This window comes from Babylonia areolata, chromosome 23 (genome assembly GCF_041734735.1).
Source record: "Babylonia areolata isolate BAREFJ2019XMU chromosome 23, ASM4173473v1, whole genome shotgun sequence".
Lineage (NCBI taxonomy): Eukaryota > Metazoa > Mollusca > Gastropoda > Neogastropoda > Buccinidae > Babylonia > Babylonia areolata.
The window spans coordinates 46,766,594-46,791,202 of NC_134898.1; the positions used below are offsets into that span (position 1 = coordinate 46,766,594).

The 24,609-nt window shown below is 40.9% G+C and overlaps 2 protein-coding genes across 4 annotated transcripts in view; one reads left to right on the forward strand and one right to left on the reverse strand.

The window, feature by feature from the left end:
* LOC143297799 (uncharacterized) overlaps positions 1 to 11,915 on the forward strand; it is a 50,168-nt gene extending 38,253 nt beyond the window's left edge. For both annotated transcript variants that reach the window (XM_076610296.1, XM_076610298.1), the window contains exons 13-16: positions 563 to 609; positions 1,173 to 1,231; positions 3,225 to 3,353; positions 4,703 to 11,915. In XM_076610296.1, coding sequence (XP_076466411.1) covers positions 563 to 609; positions 1,173 to 1,231; positions 3,225 to 3,353; positions 4,703 to 4,860 — 393 coding nt within the window. In that variant the 3' untranslated portion in view covers positions 4,861 to 11,915. The remainder of the gene's footprint in view (positions 1 to 562; positions 610 to 1,172; positions 1,232 to 3,224; positions 3,354 to 4,702) is intronic.
* Positions 11,916 to 13,043: 1,128 nt separating this feature from the next.
* LOC143297990 (uncharacterized) lies at positions 13,044 to 22,766 on the reverse strand. 2 transcript variants are annotated; one of them, XM_076610627.1, is made up of 3 exons: positions 22,663 to 22,766; positions 17,129 to 17,405; positions 13,044 to 16,394 (listed from the first exon to the last, which is right to left on the reverse strand). In XM_076610627.1, the coding sequence occupies exons 2-3, from the start codon at positions 17,381 to 17,383 to the stop codon at positions 14,598 to 14,600; spliced, it is 2,052 nt and encodes a 683-aa protein (XP_076466742.1). In that variant the 5' UTR covers positions 17,384 to 17,405; positions 22,663 to 22,766; the 3' UTR covers positions 13,044 to 14,597. The 2 variants fall into 2 exon arrangements, with proteins under 2 accessions (XP_076466742.1, XP_076466743.1); XM_076610628.1 differs by lacking the exon at positions 22,663 to 22,766 and adding an exon at positions 22,274 to 22,530.
* Positions 22,767 to 24,609: the final 1,843 nt, after the last annotated feature.

The window sequence follows — 24,609 nt, forward strand, 5'->3', positions numbered from 1 at the left end:
GTCAAACCACAACCTACAGCAGCCTCTCACAAAACAACAATTTCTTCAACATAATGATGTTGGTCATCACGTGAAAGAGGAAGTACAGTGTGCATGATGAAATACTTGGTGGGAGAAGGGAGGGTATTAGTTTCAATTTGTTTGTCAAGGAAGTGTCACTGCGTTTGGACAAATCATTATACGCAACACCACATCTGCTAAGCAGATGCCTGACATCAGCATAACCCTGCAAGCTAGTCAGGCCTTGAATGCATGCCTATATATTTATGTGCCTATCGGAGTGGACAACACTCATTTGCTATTCAGTGCACCAAGCGCATGCTTCACACAGTACCTGGGTTGTTTGTCCCATCCAAACGACTAGAAGCTCAGTTTGATTTTCCTATCAAACTTGGGAGAAAGGGCAAGACCAGGAATTGAGCACAGGCTCTCTGGTGGGCACTGTATAGGCAGATGAGCATCTTCACCATTCTGCCACCATCCTCCTGAGGTATATACTGTTCGGCATGTATACGAGTACATTTACATTGCCTGAAAATGCATGAACTGTGTGTCGTTGCAGAATGACAACATTGCAGCTCTGCAGAAAAGACTGGAACAGTTGGCAGCGTGAGTAAAATTAATTTTTCTCTTTGTGTGTGTGCTTATGTGGGGATTTGTAAAGAAGTAAGATCTTCTGTAAATGTTGGGGGGAGGGTAAAGTTGCTGTGTATGTGTGAACATCCAACACATATATTCTAATTTATGTGAATGTTTTTGAATTGTATGTATACATGTGTATTTGTCAAGTTTTGATTTAATGATTGATTTTTGTTTGAAGTAAGTACAGGATGATGGCAAGTATGTGTGTGTGTGTGTGTGTGTGTGCGTTTGTGTGTGTGTGGGGGGGGTATGAGTAGATTGGGTGAGTACTGTATGTCTATATGTGTGTGTGTGTGTGTGTGTGTATGTGTGTGTGTCCAGAAAAAGACACAATTAAGTGAAACTGCCTTGATATTCGAAGTAAGGAAATAATGATTTTTATTTGCATGTGTGTGCGTTTGTGACTGACGAATTTGAGATAGCAAAAAAGATGCTTTAAAAAAAACATTCAATTATCAGTGTTCCTTATGTTGAGGGGTTTGAGAAAATGGTATATTAAACAGTATAAATGTCAGCATTTGTTGTTTCAGAATGGTAGAAGGGTCAACCTGTGTGCTTCCCTCCAAGTATCAAGAGATGACGGAACCTGGTATGTAGCTTTGGGGTATTTTTGCATCTTTTACAATACATATGTTGTTTCTCAGTATGCGTGTGCAGTCATGAACTAATGTAATGGATAAAACGTTTTTAAATTTTTTTCAAAGGACAAGCTGGTTTTTATGCTGGGAAGCTTGTTGTCAGAGATTTTTTTCTAAAAACAGCTATGTGCTCATGATAGAATCGTTTCATTTGTGAGAGCATGGTGCAACTACTTGGGTTGTTTCCCATTAACTGTCTCCTGTGAGTCATTGATGGTACTGGAGGGTGCAGGGGGGTGAGGGGGGGTATCAGATATGTCTAGCAGGTCCAAAAATAGTGGATATCTGTGACATTGGTCACATTCCATGAACTGAAGAACCTTTATGTCACATGTCGCAAGTCTGTCAAGAGATTGTACTTCTTGATGGCATCAGACGCTTTAAGTCTCATCAGCACCAATTGATTCAGGAAGGCACCTTCTGTTGTTTTTATTCTTTTAATGATGCTCATTTATTTGCGGTTGTAAAAGCTATGGTCAGAGGCATACATTGTGGTCAGCTGGGATGCAAAGTCTAAATCTCAGCAGTTTCCTTCTGTTTTGTTAAAATGTTTTGTTTTAACTCACTCAGTATGGCCAGTCCTCTCTTCTCCTCTACACAGACCCCTCGGATGTCCAGTGGGTGTCTGAATGACCCAACCTTTAGCTTCCGTCGTCAGAATTGTGGTATTCTTTGTCAGCATTCACCTCTTCAGTATAAGAGCCTTCCTCTTGCAATATTTTGATGATGGTAACTGGGGTGAAACGCTGTTAACGTCGTCTCTTTCGCCGTTCGTATGGAGAGAGTTAACTACTCACGTTGTAGGCAGAGGTTGATATGGATGGATATGATAAGAGTACTTATGTAGTGCCTATCTTTTGTCAGAGATCCAAGTCTAAGCGCTTTACAAACATGGAGGGTATTGGGTGGGGGGGGGGGGTATGCATGCTGGGTATGTTCTTGTTTCCATAACCCATCGAACGCTGACATGGATTACAGGATCTTTAACATGCGTATTTGATCTTCTGCATGTATATATGCATGAAGGGAGTTCAGGCACCAGCAGGTCTGCACATATGTTGACGTGGAAGGTTGGAAAAATCTCCACACTTTACCCACCAGGTGCAAAAGGGATCAAACTCCGGAATCTCAGGCTGCTCATTTCATTGTTTGTGATTGATGTTGTTGGTGAAGGCCGCTTGCTGATTGTGATAATTAATGTAGTTTATATAGGCTGCTCTTTGTTTTATGTGGTTTGTGATTGACTTATGTCGTTGATAAAGGCTGCTGATTTTATTGTTTGTGATATATCAGCATTGTTGACATATGCTGCATATTTTATTGGCAGTGAATTTCATTGTTTACAGAAGTTGTATGTTTTATTGCTCGTAATTCTTATTGTTGACAGTGGCTGCAAGTTTAATAGGTTGCGACTGATGTTGTCAACAGAAGCTGCATGTTTTATTGGTTGGGATGAATTTACATTATCAGTGAAGACTGCACATGTTTTACTGCTTGTAATTTACATTGTCAACAGAGGCTGAATGTTTTACTGGCAGTGATCAACATTGTCAACAGACTGCATGTTTTACTGGCAGTGATCAACATTGTCAGCAGAGACTGCATGTTTTACTGGTAGTGATCAACGTTGTCAACAGAGACTGCATGTTTTACTGGTAGTGATCAACATTGTCAATAGACTGCATGTTTTACTAGTAGTAATCAACGTTGTCAACAGTCTGCATGTTTTACTGGTAGTGATCAACATTGTCAACAGAGACTGCATGTTTTACTGGTAGTGATCAACATTGTCAACAGACTGCATGTTTTACTGGTAGTGATCAACATTGTCAGTAGAGACTGAATGTTTCAAGTGATCAACATTGTCAGCAGAGACTGAATGTTTCAAGTGATCAACATTGTCAGCAGAGACTGAATGTTTCAAGTGATCAACATTGTCAACAGAGGTGGTCAGCATCCAGTGTGTGGTGGGCGGGGCACATGTCACGCGCAAGTTCCTCCTGGACAGCGGTCGGCTTCAGCTGGAGCCTGTGCGCCAGGCCTTCGGTCTGTCCAGCGTGGAGCTCATCCTGGGTACGTTGGGTGGTTACAGCTGTTGTTCCGAACTGAAAGCTGTTTTGAAAGAGTGGATTCTCTTGCTTCATAGGTGGATGCATTTTCACTAGGCGACCACTCCATTTTTTTTTTCCCCACCTGGAGGAAGGTGGCAGAATGGTTAAGAGGCCTATCTGCCAACACAGTGTCTGTGAAGGTCTAGGTTTGAGTCCTGGTCTTGCCCTTGTTTCCATGTTTCAATGGAAAATAAAAATGAGTGTCTAGTCATTTAGATGAGAGGCTAACCTGAGGTCCTGTGTGCAGCACGCATTTGGCTCTGTGAAATAGAACCCATGACAACATTAACATTCAAAATTTTGCAGAAGAAATCCACTTATAGTTCAGCCTATTGGCATTGCGCACTTAAGGTCAAGATGTTCCGAACAGATGTCTAAAGGTAGTTTTTCTTCAGGTGGTAGAAGTGTAGTCCTTTGCAGTGGGGTAGTCAGTGGGAAATTGTTGTCCCAGTGGGTGTCTAGTTGTAAATCGAGGGGGTAGTCGGCAGTCCACTTTGATAGGTATACAAATATATATGCATGCACTCAAGGCCTGACTAATCTTGTTGCGCTATGCTGCTGGTCAGGCATCCGCTTAGCAGATGTGGTGTAGCGTATTTGGATTTGTCCAAACACAATGACGCTTCTTTGAGAAGTGGAGTGTTGGCCTAGGGGTAACGCGTCCGCTTATAAAGCAAGAGAATCTGAGTGCACTGGTTCAAATTCCATAGTTGCCAGTATTTTTTGCCCCTCCACAAGACCTTGAGTGGTGGTCTGGGTGCTAGTCATTCGGATGAGATGATAAACCGAGGTCCCATGTGCAGCATGTACTTAGCACACATAAAAGAACCCATGGCAACAAAAGGGTTGTCCCTGACAAAATTCTTCAAAAAAATCCACTTGGAAAAATCCAAATGAAATTGCAGGCAGGAAAAAACAACAAAAAATGGATGGCGCTCTCAGTGTAGCCACACACCCTCTCCCTACGGACAGCAGCCCTTATTTCACACTGAGAAATCTGTTGTGACAAAAAGAGTAATACAATATACAAATCTGCATGCACACAAAACAACACTTGATATCAGTTCATGTAAACAAATTTCTTTTACATTAACAGTCACTAGGTCTCAATTACTGACATGATGCAACTCTACAAATATGTAGCGACGCGCTCTCCCCGGGGAGAGCAGCCCGGATTTCACACAGAGAAATCTGTTGTGACAAAAAAGAGCAATGCAATACAGTACAATACAATACAAAACTGAAACCAATACAGTACAATACACAAAAAAAATACAATAAAATACAGAACTGAAACTTTTTTTTCACCAGACGGGGAGGCACTGGTTCTGGGAGCCAATGTGGATGGCTACATCCCCATGAGGTTCACTGCGGGCAGCTTCCTGCAGGTCACGGGCATCCCCATCCTCTACTCCTCCCCTCACCTACCCCAGAAAACTCGCAGCAAGGACCCAGTCAAACCGTTGTGACCAAAGTTTACCTCACGTCCTGTCCATTTGTGTGGTGACAGCTTAGGATTTTTAGAAAATGGCTAGGGTATGTTTTATTTTCTTTTTTTTCTTTTTTTTTTTGTTTTGGGGGGTAAAGTTTTTTTGTTTTTTCATTGTTTTTTTTTCTTTATTTGCCTTGCGATTAATTTATTTGCTCCAATACTTTATGGTGAATCAAAGAGATCATTATTGTTTGTACACAGATTGTTTTTAGGAACATAATTTTCTGCATGGCATTTAAACAGCTGTACCTGAGGAGGGAACATCAGCATAGTGCAATGCCGCCTTTTTTTCTTTTTTTTTGTAATTAAAACACAGACAGGTTGGCCAAAAAATGGCTTGTCATTTACTCACATATAGTAGAAGGAAATTTGTTCAGTTTTTCTGGGGTTTTTGTTGTTGATGTTTTTATTTCGACATTGGTGAGGTCAATGATCACAGTAGTACTATTATCTTTAAAAAAATCACTGCAGTGTTACAGTGTCAGTTCAAAACACTTGTGAATCTCTTGATTTCCAGTTTGTAATGTTCATGCAGAAATGAATGTTAACTGTAAAATTCCATACCGTGAACGTTTTGGAAGAGAGAGTTTTAAAGTTGAAAGAGGTTATCACCACAAACTTTTCCTACTTCTTCCATCTTCTTGCTTGCCAGAGGCCCTTGGAGGAGATATTCTCAAGTCTCCCAAATGAACAGATGTGAGTAAAGACCCACCACTGCCTTTGCAAACTCACGCAAAATAAAACATAAACATTGATTATAGGAGTGATGGCCTGGAGGTAACGTGTCCGCCTAGGAAGCGAGAGAATTTAGCGCCTGGTTCGAATCACGGCTCAGCCGCCAATATTTTCTCCCCCTTCACTAGACCTTGAGTGGTGGTCTGGACACTAGTCATTCGGAATGAGACAATAAACCGAGGTCCCGTGTGCAGCATGCACTTGGCGCACATAAAAATACCCACGGCAACAAAAGGGTTGTTCCTGGCAAAATTCTGTAGAAAAACCCACTTCGATAGGAAAAACAAATAAAACTGCACGCAGGAAAAAACACAAAAAAATGGGTGGTGCTGTAGTGTAGCGACGCGCTCTCCTTGGGGAGAGCAGCCCGAATTTCACACAGAGAAATCTGTTGTGATAAAAAGAAATACAAATACAAATAACCGGGGTCATCTGTGTTTGGAGGTTTATGGAAACGTGAACATTAGCAGCATATTTCTCCCCTGAAAAGGGGTTACAGCATTTGGAACAAGTACAGTAAAAACAAGTTGTACACATGGAAGCCTGCATACAGTTTGAATTGAGTGAATGTGAGAGTTGCAGTTCATGAGTGCAGAAGGAGAAAAGGATTTTCACTGCCTTTGTCTTTATTTGGGCTTTGTTTTTCCTTCCATTCTGTGCTCTGAAACACGATCTAAAAAACCATTTGTTGTAAAATTCAGAAATCTGGATCGAGCCAGAGTTTTCAGACTGCTGAAACAAAGATGATCTTTTTTTTTTCCTTTAAAAAAAAAAAAAAAAAAAGAATAATATTGTTTGATAAATTGCTGATGCCATCTTTGATAATGCAGCTCATTATATGATGCATTTCATATATTAACTGTCCTGCAGAAGCGTATGACTTGCAGCAAATTCGTTTAGTTTTTGGTTTTCCTTTCTTTTGTGTGTGTGTATCTGGGGGTGTGCATTTATCATTTGATAGTTTTAGTTCTGAGATTTTCGTGCTTAAAAAAAAAGAAAGATTTGATGTATGGTGTTTTTATCACAAGTTCACCAATTTCTGTGACTCACAGTCCGGTTACTGACTTCCTGCCAAAGTAATTGTACAGCACTTTACCCTTTTGTGTTGATTATGCTATGTAATGATTTTGTACTGTTGTATTCATTTATTGCACAGATAGTCCCTTTGTGTTGGTACATTGTATAAATTTTATTTCTTACAGCGTGTTAAGTGCATTATATGAATTTTATTTCCTACTGCCAATTCTGCTATGTAATTATACAACTGTGTTCATTACTTGCACAAACAGTCCCATTGTGTTAAGTACTTTATAACCATTTTGTGCTGAGCTCTACTTATGCAGCAGAATTATGTTATGCAACTATGTTCATTATAATACATGTGTTGCATAGTCCCTTGTATGAGGGCTGTTCAGTAAGTTCTGATAACTGGCTTTCTGAGAACACCTACCGGCAAGCAGGCCAGGCCAGTCTCAAAGTACCCTCCCTCAGCCCTGATTCACTGGGTCATCCTCTCAAACCACTTGTCACGCTGGGGCATGGTGGAAATGAACACCTACAAAGTGAGCTCAGGCATTTTCTGAGGTCTGGACCTTCTTTCCCTGCAGCTGCTTCTTGACGAAGGGGAACAGAAACCAGTCACAAGGGTCTGGTTTGGTCAAGTAAGGTGGATGGGAGGCTAACTTCACATTGCTTTCAGCCACAAAGGCAAGGAGTTGCTGTTGCAGTGTGTGTGCTGGTGTTTTCATGGTGCAGCAGCAGGTTGCAGGTAGCCATGCGTGGGCTGCGCTTGCACCATTCCTCGAAGACCTTGGGTAGGCAGTAGTTGATAAACCAGATGGGAGTCACTGTCTTCTTTTCCTCCAGAGAGATACTGTTGGCTACATGGCCAGGTTTGCAGAAGAAGCTCACCATCATTCGTTTACCAGCCCTCCTTGATCTCTTGAACTTTACAGGTGGGTCCTTACCTGGGAAGACCCACACAAAACTGTTGCTTGGTTTCTGGGTCATATTTAAAGACCCATATTTCATCACCAGAGGAATTCCCAGGTTCACTTTGAACGTCCTCCAACGAATTTCCTCGGCATATAGGTTCACCATTCTACTCTAACCCTCTTGGCCTCTTCAGTTAAGCACTGAGGGACCCAACAGCTGATGCCAAGCTGATCATGCAGAACTATACACAGGCTTCCCAATGAAAAAAAAAAAAGCCCAGTTCCTGCAGTATATGTTTCCTGGTTTGTAATTCTGGCATTGTCCTTGATCAGTGCCTTTGCCATGGTCATAATATTGCCGTCAGTAAAAATGTAAGAGTTTACCTGGAAATGAAAGAATCTGTGATATATGTTCCACAAACGACATTGCTGATGATTTTCACTATTTGTTTATATGTCCTTTTTTTGAAAGTGTTAGACAAAAGTGTTTATCCAGATATTTTAGAAACCTCCCAAACTCCACTAAATTCTACGTTATTGTTTTCTGAAAAAAACAAAAGAATATTGTTGAAACTTAAATCACTTGTTCCTCCTATTTGTAGTTCCTTTCGGTTATGTCTGTTGTTAATGGTTGAAGATGAATTACTTATTAATGTGTATTTCCATGTTTGCGCGAATGGACTTTTTTGTTTTTCTCTTTATTCTTTTGACATCACTCTTTTTGTTTGTATGGTATGTGTAAAAGACATATAACATTTTAATGACTACAGGGGGCACAAGAAATAAGCCTTTTGCCTTGCCTTGCCTTGCCTTGCCTTGCCTTTGGCCTTGCCACCACTCTCACTGGACAGCTGGTATGGTTGTCATCTTCAAATGTCAGTTTTCTGAGCTAAAATTATACGTATAAGATAAGAATAACTTTATTATCTCCAACTGGAGAAATTTGGTCAGGTGCATTATCACAACATAGACAAGTAAACAACATGGGGACCATAACTGTAAAAGTCAACAACAGCTTTTATGAATATTACGAAGATACAAGTGTAAAAAAATATCACATACACTGTTTCATACATACATCCACACACTGCAGGTAATAACTAGTATTCTTTATGTAAAAACAGAAAGATTAAGAAACATTATTTGAATATAATTATAAACATAGCCTACTATACTGCACATTGATTATAATAGACAGATAAGAATAAAGATAAATTTATCACCTGCAAACTGTGGCCCTGGAAACGGGATGAAAGGAGATTGTTTCTCAAAACACGCAGACAAACTCAAAAAGCATTCTTCTGAAGGCATGCCTTTTCGAAAGTTGCTCAGAATCATTGCACGAAAATCACATCTGCTCAGTTCAATGTTGCTTTGAGAAATGCAGTCACCCTGGCTGTACACATTGCCTTGCAGTTCAAAATTCAAAGTCCAGATGGTGTTGAAAATATGTGCGAATGCTATGACGAAAGTTGTGATTATCATGATGTGACAAATTCTTTTATTGCTTCACAAGTTACATTACATATCATAACTTATTGAAAATCCTCATATTACTTTACATATTACAGCTGTGTTTATCATCATGATGCATGTAGTATGTACTGAAGTTGTATATATATATACCCATCTCCTGCAGCTGAGCACATGTGTACGTACTCTTGTTCTCCAGACACAGTATGTTTCAGAAGAAATTTCCACTTCATTTGTTGTTGGACCCTTTCACATTTCTGCTGTGCAGCTGTATATTGTGCTACTTATTCACCCATTGGTCCTCCAGCCATTTATTGTGCAATGCTTCATTTGTCTACATATTGTAGAGTATTTGCAATACTGTGTTGAAAGCATGTTGAATAGCAAACATTCGTAGCAGACTGACTTGTTTACAAAATGAGAGCTGGTGAACAGATTCAATTGTTATGGTGACAAACAGAATTGCGTGCAAGTTGAGTTGGTGTAATGTTACACAGTCTAGCAGAGATGTAGGCAAAGAAAGCCTGACTTGAGTAAAGAGATCTGGATTGTTCTTGCTTCCTTGATCAGGTTGGTGCATTGTGTGCTGGGTTGCCATGCCAGTGAACGATCTTGTACAGTTCATTCATGGTCTTTCAGCTATCAGCATGTTAATATATGTTTTGAATTATTCATATCAGTGTCATTAGAGTTATACACGTGGTGAAAAAAAAAAAAATCAGACTTAGAGAATTGATTACATATTTGGACATGAACAGTTGGAAATCTTGAAATAGTTGTGCTTAAGCCACAGGAAGCAAAAGTGTGGGTTTACTCACATTAGTCACAACTGTTTTCAGTATGGTTTTCGTGTGCATTCTGCTGTATGACGTGTTTGAATTCTTTTGTATTTTGGTTGTTTTGCAAGGTGCTTCAAAATGCTTTATACTGTAGATTTACAGTAGTTTACCGAATGATTATTATATAAATTCATGCATTATGATTTGTATGCATGTATTTTGTTTCCATAAAACAAGTTCACCAAACAGATGGTGAAAAACGTTTGACTTGTATACATTGTGCATTATTTTTGTTTCCAGACTGATGAGGCTTAAAACTAGTTCAGTCAAATATTAACTTTTATTATTTTCATTTGTAAGATTGAGAGCTTAATACAATGTCAGCTGCAAACTTGGCTAACATAACTTGGCTAAAAAAAATATCTATCTATCTATATATATATACATTAAAGCAAATGTCCAATGGGACTGAAACAAACTGTTTTTAATGATTAAAGAAAATTTCAATATCTTCAAATAATTTTTCCTGAAAGTCTCACATTCAAAAAGTAATTGATAGTTTTCCCCCACAACAGCATGTATGACATGTTTACAATTAAAGATCCAGAACGTGAACATTTCTCAAGCACTTTCTTGAAGAGAAACAAACTCCTAGTCTAACCCTCTGTCCTTACTGATGCTTTTTTTTTTCTTTATACATTTTCCAATAAAATTTAACTTATCTGATTCAGATAATAGCCAGTATATATCTGTGTGGTGTGATGGGCTATGTTCACACTAATCGCAGCCAGTCAATGCCAGCAGCTGACGGCAACTGGCCGAGATTTGTGCACACATCAATTATTTTGCTCTTTCCTGCCATGCAAACTGGCGGCAAGTGTTTACTCTGGCCACCAGTCATCTCCAGCCCAACATTTTGATTTGTCTCGTGTAGACAGGTGAGATGGATGGCTGGTCCAATCCTAGAGGAAGAACTATTCAATGATAAGTACTAGTAGTAGTGTGAATCCCAATAATATTTGTTTCTTCCATTTGGAGAATGCCTTAATGGTTTCTAGCTGACAGCATCTGGCTGTGTGTGTGTTGCTGTGTCAGGCTGACAGCAACTGGCTGGGCTTAATGTGAAAGTAGCCTGATGTTCATGGTGTGTTGGAAGAGCATGCCAAAATGTTTGGTTTTGATACTTCCATGGCAAGCCCTGAGGCACCTTCAGTCAGCTATTCTCTTCGCAAAGTAGATAATTTTATAGAGCTGACCTGTAAGTGTAAATGTAGCAAATGACCTGTTCATGATGCATTTACTTGCAAAAGTTGAGGCCAACAGGATGACTTTCTACTTGAACTTACAAAGGTAAACATCTATTGAACAGGATTCATTTACATATTTGGTTTCTGTTGAATTAAAAAAAAAATCATTGGAAACAGTTTATGAAAAATTTATATCGTAATATTTTTTTTATGTCTTGAACTGTTGTAATGAAATACGTTAATGCATGACATGTAATTTGGAGAAGCTTGTGTTCAAATGTGTCATAATAGTGTTTTTATTGTAGTTCTGGCACAAAATGCAGTTTGAATATAAACTCATACAAATCAAATTTTCATTTGCTGTTTGAATGAGAAAACGGATGTTTATATTGTACAATTGTGAGTGTGTGTGTGCACATTCTTAAAGCGAATTGTGTGCAAGATGTTTTTCACAAGTGCTCGTGAGTGGAAAATATGCTATTGAATGAGATTTGGGGCTAATGTTAATACTATAATAGTGTAAGGTCTTCATTTTGATTGAGAGAAAAAACAAACCACAACAGCATTTTTTATGCATGAATGCCTTTCTTTTTCAGGGTGAAATCTTAGTATTCAGAATAATGTTCCAGAATTTTTTTGGCAGAACGAGGTGCATGTATTAATGTTACTTCCAACTTAGAGTAAGTTTCCAATTTGAGAAAACAAAAAGAAAAGAAAGACCGTTATAAATCAATGTGTCAGTTTGTGAGAAAGTGCTAAAATTGGGAGACTTCAATCTTCATACATGTACTGTATGTTAAATATCCAGAGCGAACTGGTTCAGTGACCAATCCCAAAATAAATTGTGACATATGGTACAAGTCTGCATGGTACCATCATTCAGGTGAGACAATAAACTGATGTCCTGTGTGAAGCATGCACAATGTAAAAGAACCCATGGCAATGAAAAGGTCATGCATGGCAAAAAAATGACAACTGTCAAGAAGCAATTAATAAATTTATACAGACCTTAAGACAGCCATCGATACCACTCTCTCAAGAGAGAGATCTACCTGTGTCTTTACTGTTTATTTACATCCTTCCAAGCACATGACACTACAGATCAAAAAAAGATAACAGGTAAAATTCTTATTAACTTCATTTTTATTTTTCTGCATCACTCATTCACACAATCTTAAGTGTCTATAATTTTTCCTTTCCCATTATCCCATCCCAGTCCCAATATTTAATCTAACCCATTTCAATACTAGATCAAATTACAAGGTCTCTCTCTCTCTCTCTCTCTCACAAGTCCCGTTGATGACTTGACCCGCATGCAACACGTGCTAAAAAACGAGAACGAAGTGATGGTAACAGTTATGTCAAAATTTCTTACCGTAGCACTTAACTGTAGGCAGAAAGCACTAGAAAATAGGCAGACAGTATAAAGAATCAAGTAAAAGGTACGTAATTATATACAGATGAACCCTAATGCTAATGAATAAACGGATTCACTAATTATTATATAAGCAAATGAATTATGACCGTGGATGGTCCACATGTTCTTTTTCCCTACCCTTTTCTTGCGTACAGTTGTTGCGGTGTGTGTTTCGTGGTATTTGCTTAATTAGTTTTTTGTAATCCCCCCCTTGTCAAAATGGCTGTAAATGCTTTTGACAATAAATCATCAATCAATCAATCAATCTCTCTCACACACACACACAACTGTAAAGACCGAGATTCTCATTCACACATGATGTACATCAATGAGGGAACATGGGTACACACCAGAAAACAGATGTGACAATAACTGCTCTTTGATATGATGACAGGTAAAAGACTAGGTCATCCTCTTGTGGGAGATGTACCACAGATTCATATTGTAGCACATTATGAGCAATAACACTCCACTTCCCTACACTTCTCAATACACTGATCCTGTTCCCCTTCTTACACTGATGACTGATACACAGTACGAACATTTGAATGGCCATGGGTGGATGATGCATCAGTAGATCTGTTGCTATTTTCAAGAAAAACTGAGCTGCAGAGGAGGTCAGTCATGTACCACTTTCAAGTTATTGAACATTACAGCGCTGTTTCAGCTCTGCATGATTATAATGATTAGGTGCTAAAGAAAACAATTTCCAAAAAAAAATTTCCAACCTACTATTGAGACTACCCATCACTCTTTAGAATTAATCTTATCCAGTTTGATCATTTATAAATCTGGAAAAACAAAAGTTTGGCTTACATACAATTACAAAGGTAACACAAAAAAGAGGATTTCCTAGATCCTACTGAATAATCAGTTTGTCTACGTATTGTCATGAAAGGATGAATTTATCAACAGAAAACACACAAAGTGTGGTCTTGAAGAAATATTAAAACTTTTCTACCTTTTTATTAAAATCTACTAATGATCGTCTTCATGACTTTACAAATTTATTTAAGTAACACGTTAACTGTATGAAGGAAAAAAAGAAAAAAGCACACACCATTATAATTTCACTTGTGAATGATAAACTTTTGCACCGTATCATTTTGTCATTATCTCCACAATTCTGAAGTCTACACAAGACATCAAGACTTTGGACACAGACTTTCGGATCTGTCTCAAATGACAACTGACAGAGTAAGACAGCGAACTGGATGCTACTGAATAATTCCACATTTCACCCTTCTTAAATGTCGTTCTTCAAAGACCACAAACTGGAACTTCTGTGACATCACCACTAAAAAAAAAAGTATAATACTCCCATATCATGCATCAACAGTTCAAGCCAGCTATCAATTCATGCATTAAAAAAACAACAACAAAAAACACTTGTTTTTTTTGTTTTGTTTTTAAAGTCTGCCCTCAGTGTTCACAGAATTGCCTTCAAGTTCAATAACAAAGAAGGAAAGTGTTCACAGGCCACTAGCACTCACTGACTCAGCTCAGCTTGCCTTCAACAATCAACACTAGCACACAGCTCAGCTTGCCTTCAACAATCAACACTAGCACACAGCCCACCTTGCCTTCAACAATCAACACTAGCACACAGCTCACCTTGCCTTCAACAATCAACACCAGCACACAGCTCACCTTGCCTTCAACAATCAACACTAGCACACAGCCCACCTTGCCTTCAACAATCAACACTAGCACACAGCTCACCTTGCCTTCAACAATCAACACCAGCACACAGCCCACCTTGCCTTCAACAATCAACACAAGCACACAGCCCACCTTGCCTTCAACAATCAACACAAGCACACAGCCCACCTTGCCTTCAATCCAAAAGAGGGAAAGTGCACACAGGCCACTAGCACTTGGCCCATCTTGCCTTCAACACTGAAGAAAGTGAGCACGGGCCACTAGCATTCATCTCACCATGCCATCAACAATCAACACTAGCACAGCCCACATTGCCTTTCAACACCAAAGAATGGAAAGTCCACTGGCACTCTGCCCACCTTGCCCACGTCCAGGCCTACATGGTCTGACCCACCACCACCTCCCCACCTGTCAGGCTCTCCAAGTCTTTGAGGTTGCTAACCATGATGATGGTCTGGGTGTTGGGGTCAGGGAATGCCGTTGGCATCGGTGTTCATGAAGCTGATGGCCTGCTGCCCCTCCTCCAGCTCCACCAGCCGGCCCTGCGTGATGCCCGCCATGCTCTCGTACGACTCCATTGTGGTTGACGCGTCTGCCTGCTCATGTTGGATGATCACCTTGAAGGGGGTGGCTGAGTCCTCCACAGCCCCTTCATTGACCACCACTGGGGAGCCACTCTCCTCGATGATGCTGATCTCCGTTGGGGTGTCCGCCTGGACCACGGTCATCTCCTGGTCCATCTTGCTGCCCACCTCCACCCTCTGTTCCTTCTTCAACCGCTTCAGGACGGAATACTTCAGGTTCCTGATCTGTCTCGCATCACGCAGTGTGCAGCTGGGCCCTAGTTTGTCTTGGATTTGTTTGTACATTTTCATCGGCTTCGTGTTGTTGCCACTCCTGATCTCCTTGGCAATTTCGTCCAAAAGCTTGGGGTCCGTTCGCACATAGTTGCTCTTGCCTCCTCTTCCCCGTTTTGCATTGCCGTGTATGGGCCTCGTGAACCCTGGGAAATTCCCAATGTACTCCACCAAGGCGACCTCACTGCCTTTGTCCTCAGCGTGCGGCATGTCAAACCAGATGACCCGTCGTTTGTACGAGCTGCAGCGCTTCAAGAAGGCATAGTACCGGTGACAGACAACCACTCTGTTTGGGTCAGGCTGAGGATCAAGCACCACCCACTCATTCTTGCTGTTGCTCTTCAGATGTTTCCGATACAGACCATCATGCAGTTTGAGAGTGCACAGAATGGTATTGTCAGCGTCATCCAACAGCAGGTAGCTTTTGGCCACCGAACCCTGTCTGGAATCCCAGACCCCACAGTCATCAAAGAAAGTGTTTCTCCTTTCTGGGTGCCTTACATTGTGACTGTTGTCAATTAAAAACCAGACATTCTCTTTCACTCCTCTGGGAATGTCTGCATGAACTTCAATGGCTGTTGTGATTTTCTCAAAGGCCTCAAAGACATCCATGAACTTCCCGTACTCAATAGGCTGGCCACCTTCTGCCTTCTCCAGCTGCACCATTTCCACCGGGGCTTGTTCGCCGACACCATCCTCATCCTCCACTGTCTCAAAGTCGTCCATCTCCTGACTGGAATCGATTTCAGAAGCCGGGCGTTTGCGTGGGGTTTTTGCGGGAGACTCTGCCTTCTGCTGGTCAAAGATGGGCACGAAGTGATTGGGTTTCCACTTGCCTGGCGATATCTCGCCACTGATGCTGGTCCACAGGATCCTCACCAGCTGGCAGTTGACCTCGCCCTCCCGGGGTGTGAACAGACGGTTCAAGGCCGCCACAGCAGGATCAGAATTGCCATTCACGCTGGGGTAGACAGACATGATGGGGCGTCGGATGACGCTGGCCAGTGCCGACATGGTCCACACAGAAGAACCTTCGTCTATCAGGCCACAGTCAATGCAGCTCTCATTGTAGTCTGGAGCAAAGCGGGCCAGCTGCTCATGGTTCTTCTGGTATCGGTAGTACTGCTCGAAGGTCACCATCTCGATGCAGGTGCGCACACGAAGCTCACAAGCCAGACAGTCTTTGGCGCAAACTGCCAGAGAGACGGCCCGAAACAGCACGTGGTCCATGGCTGAAGTGGCTGCTGGGATGCCTTTGTCATTGGTGAGATAGTTCTGCATCAGGAACTGTGCTGCGCTGTCCACAGCCAGGCTGCCCACTCCGGAAAATCCAACAAAGTGTCCGTCAAGGAAGAGAAGTTCTCGCTTCACACACGACCTCAGCTTTTTTATTCCTTCAGTGGCAGCCTGAAACACACAGTTGGAAAACATTACAGGACACACTACAGTAGGCCGCTTAACTCAAGTTCATATCTTTATACTCAAGTTCATATCTTTATACTGAAACAAAGAAAAATAAAGGAAGGAAACAAAAGTTGTTTTTTTTAAAGCAACTCGCTTCACACACGACCTCAGCCTTTTCATTCCTTCAGTGGCAGCCTGAAACACACAGTTGGAAAACATTACAGAACACACTATGGTGGGCCGCGTAACTCAAGTTCATATCTTTATACTGAAACAAAAAAAAATTAAAGGAAGAAAACAAAAGATTTTTTTTTTAAGCCAAACTACCCATACAGACTTAACAATATGGAAGCACTCCCACTCATGTATAATGATGTACAAATCATGACTGACACAAATAACTAAACAATTGTTCACTGAACATACAAAATCAAGTTAAAACATTCCAGGGCTTCACACTGATGGCACTTTTGCACCACTGATGTGTGATTTTTTTAAGGGTGTAAGCCAGTAGATCATGAACTCCGAAGAGGCAGAGCAGTAACTTTCTGAATGTACTTTCAATTTCATCCTCCATGATACTATATGTATCAACCAGTATTTTGCACAGGTCAGGAATCAGACCCTTGTCAGTGTCTGCACCAATAAGTCACGGTAATGTATGGGCAATCAAACCATTCCTTTCTCTCAAATTCATCACACACACAAAAAACATGCATCAAGCCTAAACACTTTACCTTATGAAGACGCTGCAAGCATTTTGTGAAGTCGAAGTTCCCTTCATCATCCGATCGGCACTTTCTGCAGATGTAAGGGAAGTCCAAGGAAAGACGTTCAAACTGCAGCAGCTTCTCCTCAACCACTGCATCGCAGTTGTTGTGCACCCACAAGCAGCAGTGGCTGCAGAACTTGTAGGAGTAGGAACAGGCCTGGGAGCACACCATGCACATGCGCTGGTGACGAGGAATGTTCTTCCTCTGAAGATAGGCCATGATGATCACTGGAGGCCAAGAACTGTAAACCAAACAAGGAATTCATTATCATTATTATCATCATTATCAGTATCATTATTATCATTTTCATAAGTGAATCAAAAAGTGACAGCATTTAAATGTTTTTTTCAGTAGCTCTGGTTTAAATATTTTGCATAAAATATTCATGGGGTAAATCACTAAATGACAAAGGTTTCCAACAAAAAAGTTCAAAAGACAAAACTCAATAAACTGAAACAATGAAAGCGTCTGCCTAACAATTTCTACAGGTATGTGTGTGTGTCTGGGAGAGAGAGTTTGAGTGTGTGTGAGTACATTAGTATCAATGTATGACTATTTGTACTCCAGGGTGCGGTGTAAATGTTATATAATAATTTATATGAATTGTTTCTAATTTGTGAGAATGATTCGCAAGGAGTCAACTACAAATTGAAAAAGCACAATTGAATGCATACATAAACAATCATTTGATTTAATACTAAATATTTTCTACCCCTCCACTAGACCCTGAGTTGTGGTCTGGACGCTAGTCAAACGGATGAGACAATAAACTGAGGTGCCGTGTACAGCATGCACTTGGCTCACATTGCAGAACCCAAGGCAACAAAAGGGTTGTCCCTCGCAAAATTCTGTAGAAGTGATAAGAAACTCTAGGGAGAGCTGGACAGTCCAAGGTCTTCAGGGAAGAAACCCCCTCAGACAAGTGTTTCGGCCCTTAACTCCTTACACTCTAAGGGGCCAGGCCCCCCACCCAGGTCATGACTCCTGGAAGCCCTTGTATTGCCGCCTTTTCTCTTTTTTTTTCTTCTTTTTTTCCCCCTGGTCCTCAGCAGGTTTGAACCCACACCTCCAGGGTGGTCACCACTTCAGAACCGAGTCACCTTTTCTGGCAGACGTTTTAACCACTGAGCTATCGTACACCTAGTTTGAGTAGGGAAATTTAATCCTTATGAAGTTTACTTTTATTCCTCCTGGACCAGGTCCAGCTGGAGCTCTTTTCTGCTGCTTCTGCCATTGCCTTGAGAGCCCATGTCCTCTCTCTGCCAGAAACTGACAGCTGTTTCATGAGGCTGTAGGCAGATGCGCCCACAAACCCTCTTGCACCAGTCTCTACAGCGAGGACTTTGGCTTGGAAGCCAGATTCTCTCAGGCTGCTGGCTAGACTAGCATACTTCTCGGTCTTGTAGATGTGGGCTTCCTCCATTATGCTTCCATATGGCACAGTGAGCTCAATCAGAATCGCTTGTTTCGTTGCCTTGGAGAGGAGTACCATGTCAGGTCTCATGCCGCTCTTGCTGATGATTTCTGGGTGTTTCTTCCCCTCTGGTAGGTCAACTGAGCATTCCCAATCTTTGGCACCATCAAGCAGCCCACGTTTCCATGCTTTGGAAACTTTGGATGCTGTTCTGGGCCAGACTTTATTGCCTTCTGCCAAGCGGAACTCTACAGGAACTTCTGGTGGGGTTGGTGCTCCTTGGACAGTGCTCACCACATGTGCAATTTCTTTTAGCACTTGATTGTGCCTCTATGTGTACCGTCCTTGGCTCAACGCCACTTTGCACGAACTGAGGACATGTTCCACTGTTTGAACCAATTTGAGAAAAATCCACTTCGATATGAAAACAAATGAAACTACAAGCAGAAAAAAAAAAGAAAAAAAAGGGTGGCTCTCTCAGAGTAGGAACATGCTCTCCCTGTGGTTCAGGTTGTCGATTTCCTGCAGTCTGCATTGAAATGTGAGTATGCTGGCGTCCAACTGCCACACCCACTTCATATCCCCTGGCTGGCATTCGACCTCTCGTCTTTCCTCTCCCTCTCCTCCCCTTCTTCCAACACTTGCTGCACATATTCTGTCAGTCATAGCCACTGTTCAAAAACGCTGTCTGATTGGATAGACGGACTGAATTACCATCAAATGGGCTGTCAGTTTCATCACTGTTGTTGTCAATCACCTTCATTTTCAATCCAATCATCAGACAAGAGAGATCCTTCTCCATCGCTCCAGCTGTCCATAATCACAAGCACAGCTTTCAGAATTGTGTAAATCTGCTGATTTTAACAACCTCCTTTACTGGACACAGTTTTCAATGCCTTTTTTGTAGATGATGCAACCCCCTTTTCCATGTCCATATCATGTGGTCAGGTAGCAAGTTTCAGTTTCAGTTTCAGTAGCTCAAGGAGGCGTCACTGCGTTCGGACAAATCCATATACGCTACACCACATCTGCCAAGCAGATGCCTGACCAGCAGCGTAACCCAACGCGCTTAGTCAAGCCTTGAGAAAAAAAAAAAAAGAAAAAAAAAAAGAAAGAAAGAAAAAAAAAGGTGAATAAATAATAGATAATCTTACATAAATAAATAAATAATAATTATGATATAAAAAGGTAGTAGTAATGATAATAATAAAATAATAATAATAATAAATAAATAAATAGATAAATAAATAAGACAACAATGATGATAAATAAGCAAATAAATGTAAAACATGAAGACACACATTCATACATACACCCACACAATTCTCAGATCATTCTCAGAGGATAGGTACACAAATATATAAGCATGCACTCAAGGCCTGACAAGCGCGCCTGGCCATGCTGCCGTCAGGCATCCGCCTAGCAGATGCGGTGCAGAGCACATGGATCCGCCCGACCACAGTGTCGCCTCCCTGACGGAAACTGAAGACGTGAAGCTGAGTGGTTATGCCGGGAGAATTCAGTTTCAGTAGCTCAAGGAGGCGCCACTGCGCCCGAACAAACCCACACACGCCACACCACACCCGCCAAGCAGATGCCCGACCAGCAGCGCAACCCAACGCGCTAAGTGTGTGTGTGTGTGTGTTGGAGCTCATGTACGTTTATATGTATTCGACTGTGCTTTCATATCTGTGAAACTGCATGTTCGGTGCATATCTGTTATGCATGTGTGGGTGTATATGTGAATGTGTGTCTTCATGATTTACATGTTTGCTTATTTATCTTTTTTTTTTCTTTCTTTTTTTTTTTACATTATAGTTATTATTTATTTATTTATTTGTGTAAGCTTATCTATCAGGTAGCAAATCATTATTGAGTAGAAAGTGGTCTTCTACCTGATGTATTTCATTTAAATAGTATTTTCATAATCCAGACATATCAAACTAACCGTTCGGAGTCTGTTTATGTGAACTGAACAAAACTCCAATGAAGGAAAAATCAGAACATATGCAGGACGTCAGTGGACGTCTTACAGGCACTATGGCAACACTTTTTGTAGGTCAGCTGATGTCTTATAGGCACTCAACTGGCTAAACTAGAGAAAAAAAATGTACCTTCAGTAATGTAGTATACTAAATGTAGTATACACTATGCCTGATTTAAACAAGGGTCTGTTCACAACAAGTGATCCAAAAGCACATAATTGGACTCTGATTATGAGGGCAAAAGGCTTTTAGCCTATAGCCAAACATTTCTGAGAATGTAGCAAAAAAAAAGTATGTAACATCAAACTGTCCCTTACGTTCTTTAGTTTTTAAAGTTTCATTAATTCTGTGCCACATGAGCCAAAATGAGATATTGGGCAAACTATATAATATTATATTTTCAAAAAATGCAAGTATGAAGTAACTTAAATAATCTTTGCAACAGCTTTGCTGTTGATTTTTATGCAGCAGAAGCACTACTGAAAGATAGTGTGTGTGGAGGGGGGTGGGGGGGATGGTTGGGGGGTACGCATTTGCAGAATTGAAAAAAAGAAACCCATACACTGCACAAACACTTAAGACATTGCAACCATGAGCATAATTTGCAAACTTTGTGTGCTTCTCTCTAAATACCCACAGTCTTGCTATCATTAACATACAGCAATCATCATGTTCAATGTGCCATACTAGTTTCACTGCACACCCCGAAGTTATCTCCTTGTATACTGGGTGAGAGTGCACACTTCTTATTTCTCATTTGATCATTCTGAGTCTGTAAATCCCATCTAATATTAGTAATAATGATAATTTCAGCTGGCAAGGTTACATCAAAATATGGAAAATTCATAGAAATCACTCACAGCATGCAAAATTCTTTAATATGTTTTAAGTCAGCACTAGACCTTTTTTTCAATGTATTCATATATATATATATATATATATATATATATATATATATATATATATATAAGTGTTGTCCTAATCACAAGCTATACAGTACACTTAATTCCCAAGTACTTTTGCACTTACACAGTGAGTTACTGCAAGTTACTCAGTCTAGTTTCACCTCCTTCACACTGGCTTTTCACTGATGATCTATAAATAATGAGCAAACTGATTCAAGAACTTTTTTTTAACTGCTCTATAAAAACACTTTTTACATTAAAAAAAATTCCCCCCAATACTTTGGTTTGAATAAGAAATATAAATCATATATAGGCTTTCTCAAATAAAGTGTCTGCCTCTCAAACTTGACTGAAGAAGACTAGACATGAATGCAAACTGGTAAGTGCTTTATTTTTTTGTTTTTCTTCACGCATAACTATCCAACACAAATTAGTTTCTTTTCTTGAGACACACTTTCAAATTTCATACAGAACAAAAGCATCAGATTTAATAATTATGACAGGAAGTTTACCCATTTCACGGTAGAAAAAGGCTTCATAATTATAGTAATGCAGGCCTTTTCACTTCAAACAAAAATTATGTATGCCTAATCCCTGGCACTTTGACTGTTGTGTTAGTGTTACTGACTGCACAGGAGTCATGAAAAACAATATCAGTTTAAAACAAAAACACTTTTATTAGTTAAGCTGGATAACGGGGACGTGTATAACGAGCGAAATTGTGGTGTGTTGGATGAAATGCACAACAATCGAACCAAAATTATTAATTCTAAACTGTCAGTATTTAGTCAAACAGGCCGCCCACGTGTGTCGCAAAACAATGGCCGAAGTCCGGAGTGTGGCGCGCTGGCCAAGTCATTTGCTTGCCTTTCCGGTGAGATTTGATTTACTGCCACTCGCTAAACTGACACATGGCAACTGAAATTGTATATTATAAACACCGAGGACAAAATGCGACTGTCGAAACAACGAAGGCTAGCATAAGAAGCTGATCAATACACTGAATTTGGAACATTTTAATATGATTTATAACCTCGCCAACCTCAGAGCATGAAACGTTTGGGACACTAAAAGGAAAAACAATCACAGTTCTGTCGAAACGGCTATAAATGTTATCATGCTATTTATAAATAACATTAAAATACATACAAATGTTTAACGCTGCAATTAAAACATCATATGATTACAACGTACCTTTATAGTAAGCCAAGTGTCTTGAAATAATGCAATCTTTTGTGAGGAATTTCTGAAAAAAGATGGCGGAGCGTCGTCTTTGGGTGAATTTCCCTGGGTTGCGGTCCGAAGGTTTCAAGTTGGCGGATATACGCAAAACGAGTGTGAGTCATGTGATCAACGTTTTACCAGCAGATGCAAAAATGACTAAATTTCGTGTTGAATTTGCTGTTTGAACACGATTGGAGACAATCCGTAACCACGGAACCGTGTGAATTTGCTGCTTTTTAATATAAGTCATTTTAATGGGGTTAACGGGAGGGGGTGGGGGGGTTGTGTTCAGTGAGTGTCTTCGTTTATTTTGCCGCACCTGATGTCTTTTTCTTAATGAGATAATAAAGCTATCCTTCTTGTTATGTTTTGCCATTTATGCTTTGGAGATTGTGTGTGCGTGTTCGAGTAAGTTGTGTGTGTCACCGTCTGTGTGTGTATGTGTGCGTGTGTGGGGGGGAGGAATTTTGTTTAATGTCCCGTCACATATATCGGTGATTGAAAATTGACATTTTGTTAAAGTATTTATGAATACATTTGAGAATTATCAGTTAGAAGGGGTGGGAGATGTGAATGAATGGAGGGTTGGAGGGAACTGGGTGTTATAGTGTGTCAGGCGCCTATGGTGGAAGCATGGGATTTTCTCAGACACACTGCGCACTGATGGACCCCTCCTTCCTACCTCCCTACTCTTCTCCCCCCACCCCCCTTTCATGGCATCTATCCCCACCAACACCCCTCCCCATACCCTCTCTCCCTTTCCCCCCTTCCCTTGGCCAAGTACAGAGGGAGCAAGTTATCAAGAAATACTAAGTAAAGATGGTATCTCCTCTGACCATTCTCTTCCTATACACTCCCCTGCCCTTTTCCCTTCCACTCCCATCACCCTCAACCCCGTCCCCCCCTCCCCCCCCCCCAACCCCCCTCCTTACCCCCCCATGTCGATCTCTGGCAGGATGGCATCTGCCTCAATGGTCACCACATGGTGTGGTGTGTTTATCATGAGCTGTTTAGAACAGAATCAGGGCTGGGCGATCTTTCCTCCTCCTTCCCTTCCTCTTTTCATCACCCCCCCCCTCCCCTCCCCTCCTCCTTGACAATGCTGGGTTCTGTGAGAAAAGTGTTGAATGTGCAAGTCTAGCATGGTTGGTCCCGGATTGGTCTGTTAACTTCAGCCAATTGGAAACGTTCTGGGTCAGAAGATAGTTTGCATGCGGTGCCAGCTTGTGAAGAGGATAAAATGAATAGGCAAGTGGGGTTTCTTTCTTTTCCTTCCTTGAAGCAGGCCAGGAGAGCCAGACGGTCAAGACAGTACCATGGGGGCTGTGAGTGTCAAACTAGCATCTATTTTTCAGACTTAGTTGAATGCTTGATTTATGTTATACTTGGATTCTGTAACTAACACACTGGCTCAGTGGGATTGTGTTCTGCTACATGAATATAAAGTGAACCCTGAAACGTTGGGGCTGTGAGTAATGCTTGTACTGGTAATTTGGTTTGTTGGCAATTTACTTTCTGGTTTTTGGAAACAGTTTGGAGTTTGTCGAATTGTAATGTTGTATCACAAGAACATTATGACACTTTTGGCTGATGTGGTATTGCACAGTTAATGTAACTGGAATGTGTTGATGCAGATACCATGACTTGTGAGAGAGCATAGCCCGCATGTGTATGGCTTAATTGTATTTGAGGCTGGTGACTGAGGGAAAAGTGGTTAAAATACACAATGTAGCCAATACATGACTAAATGGAGTACTGGTTTAGGGTATTTGGGTATCCCCCCCTCCCCCCCCCCTTTCCTGTTTCCTACAGGTTGATATTATGGTATGATGCTTGGACATCATGTTTGGGTTTACAGGTTGTGCATCTTGGCTTACATAAATGATAATGTTCAGTAACATGTCAGTGGTGTGTCAA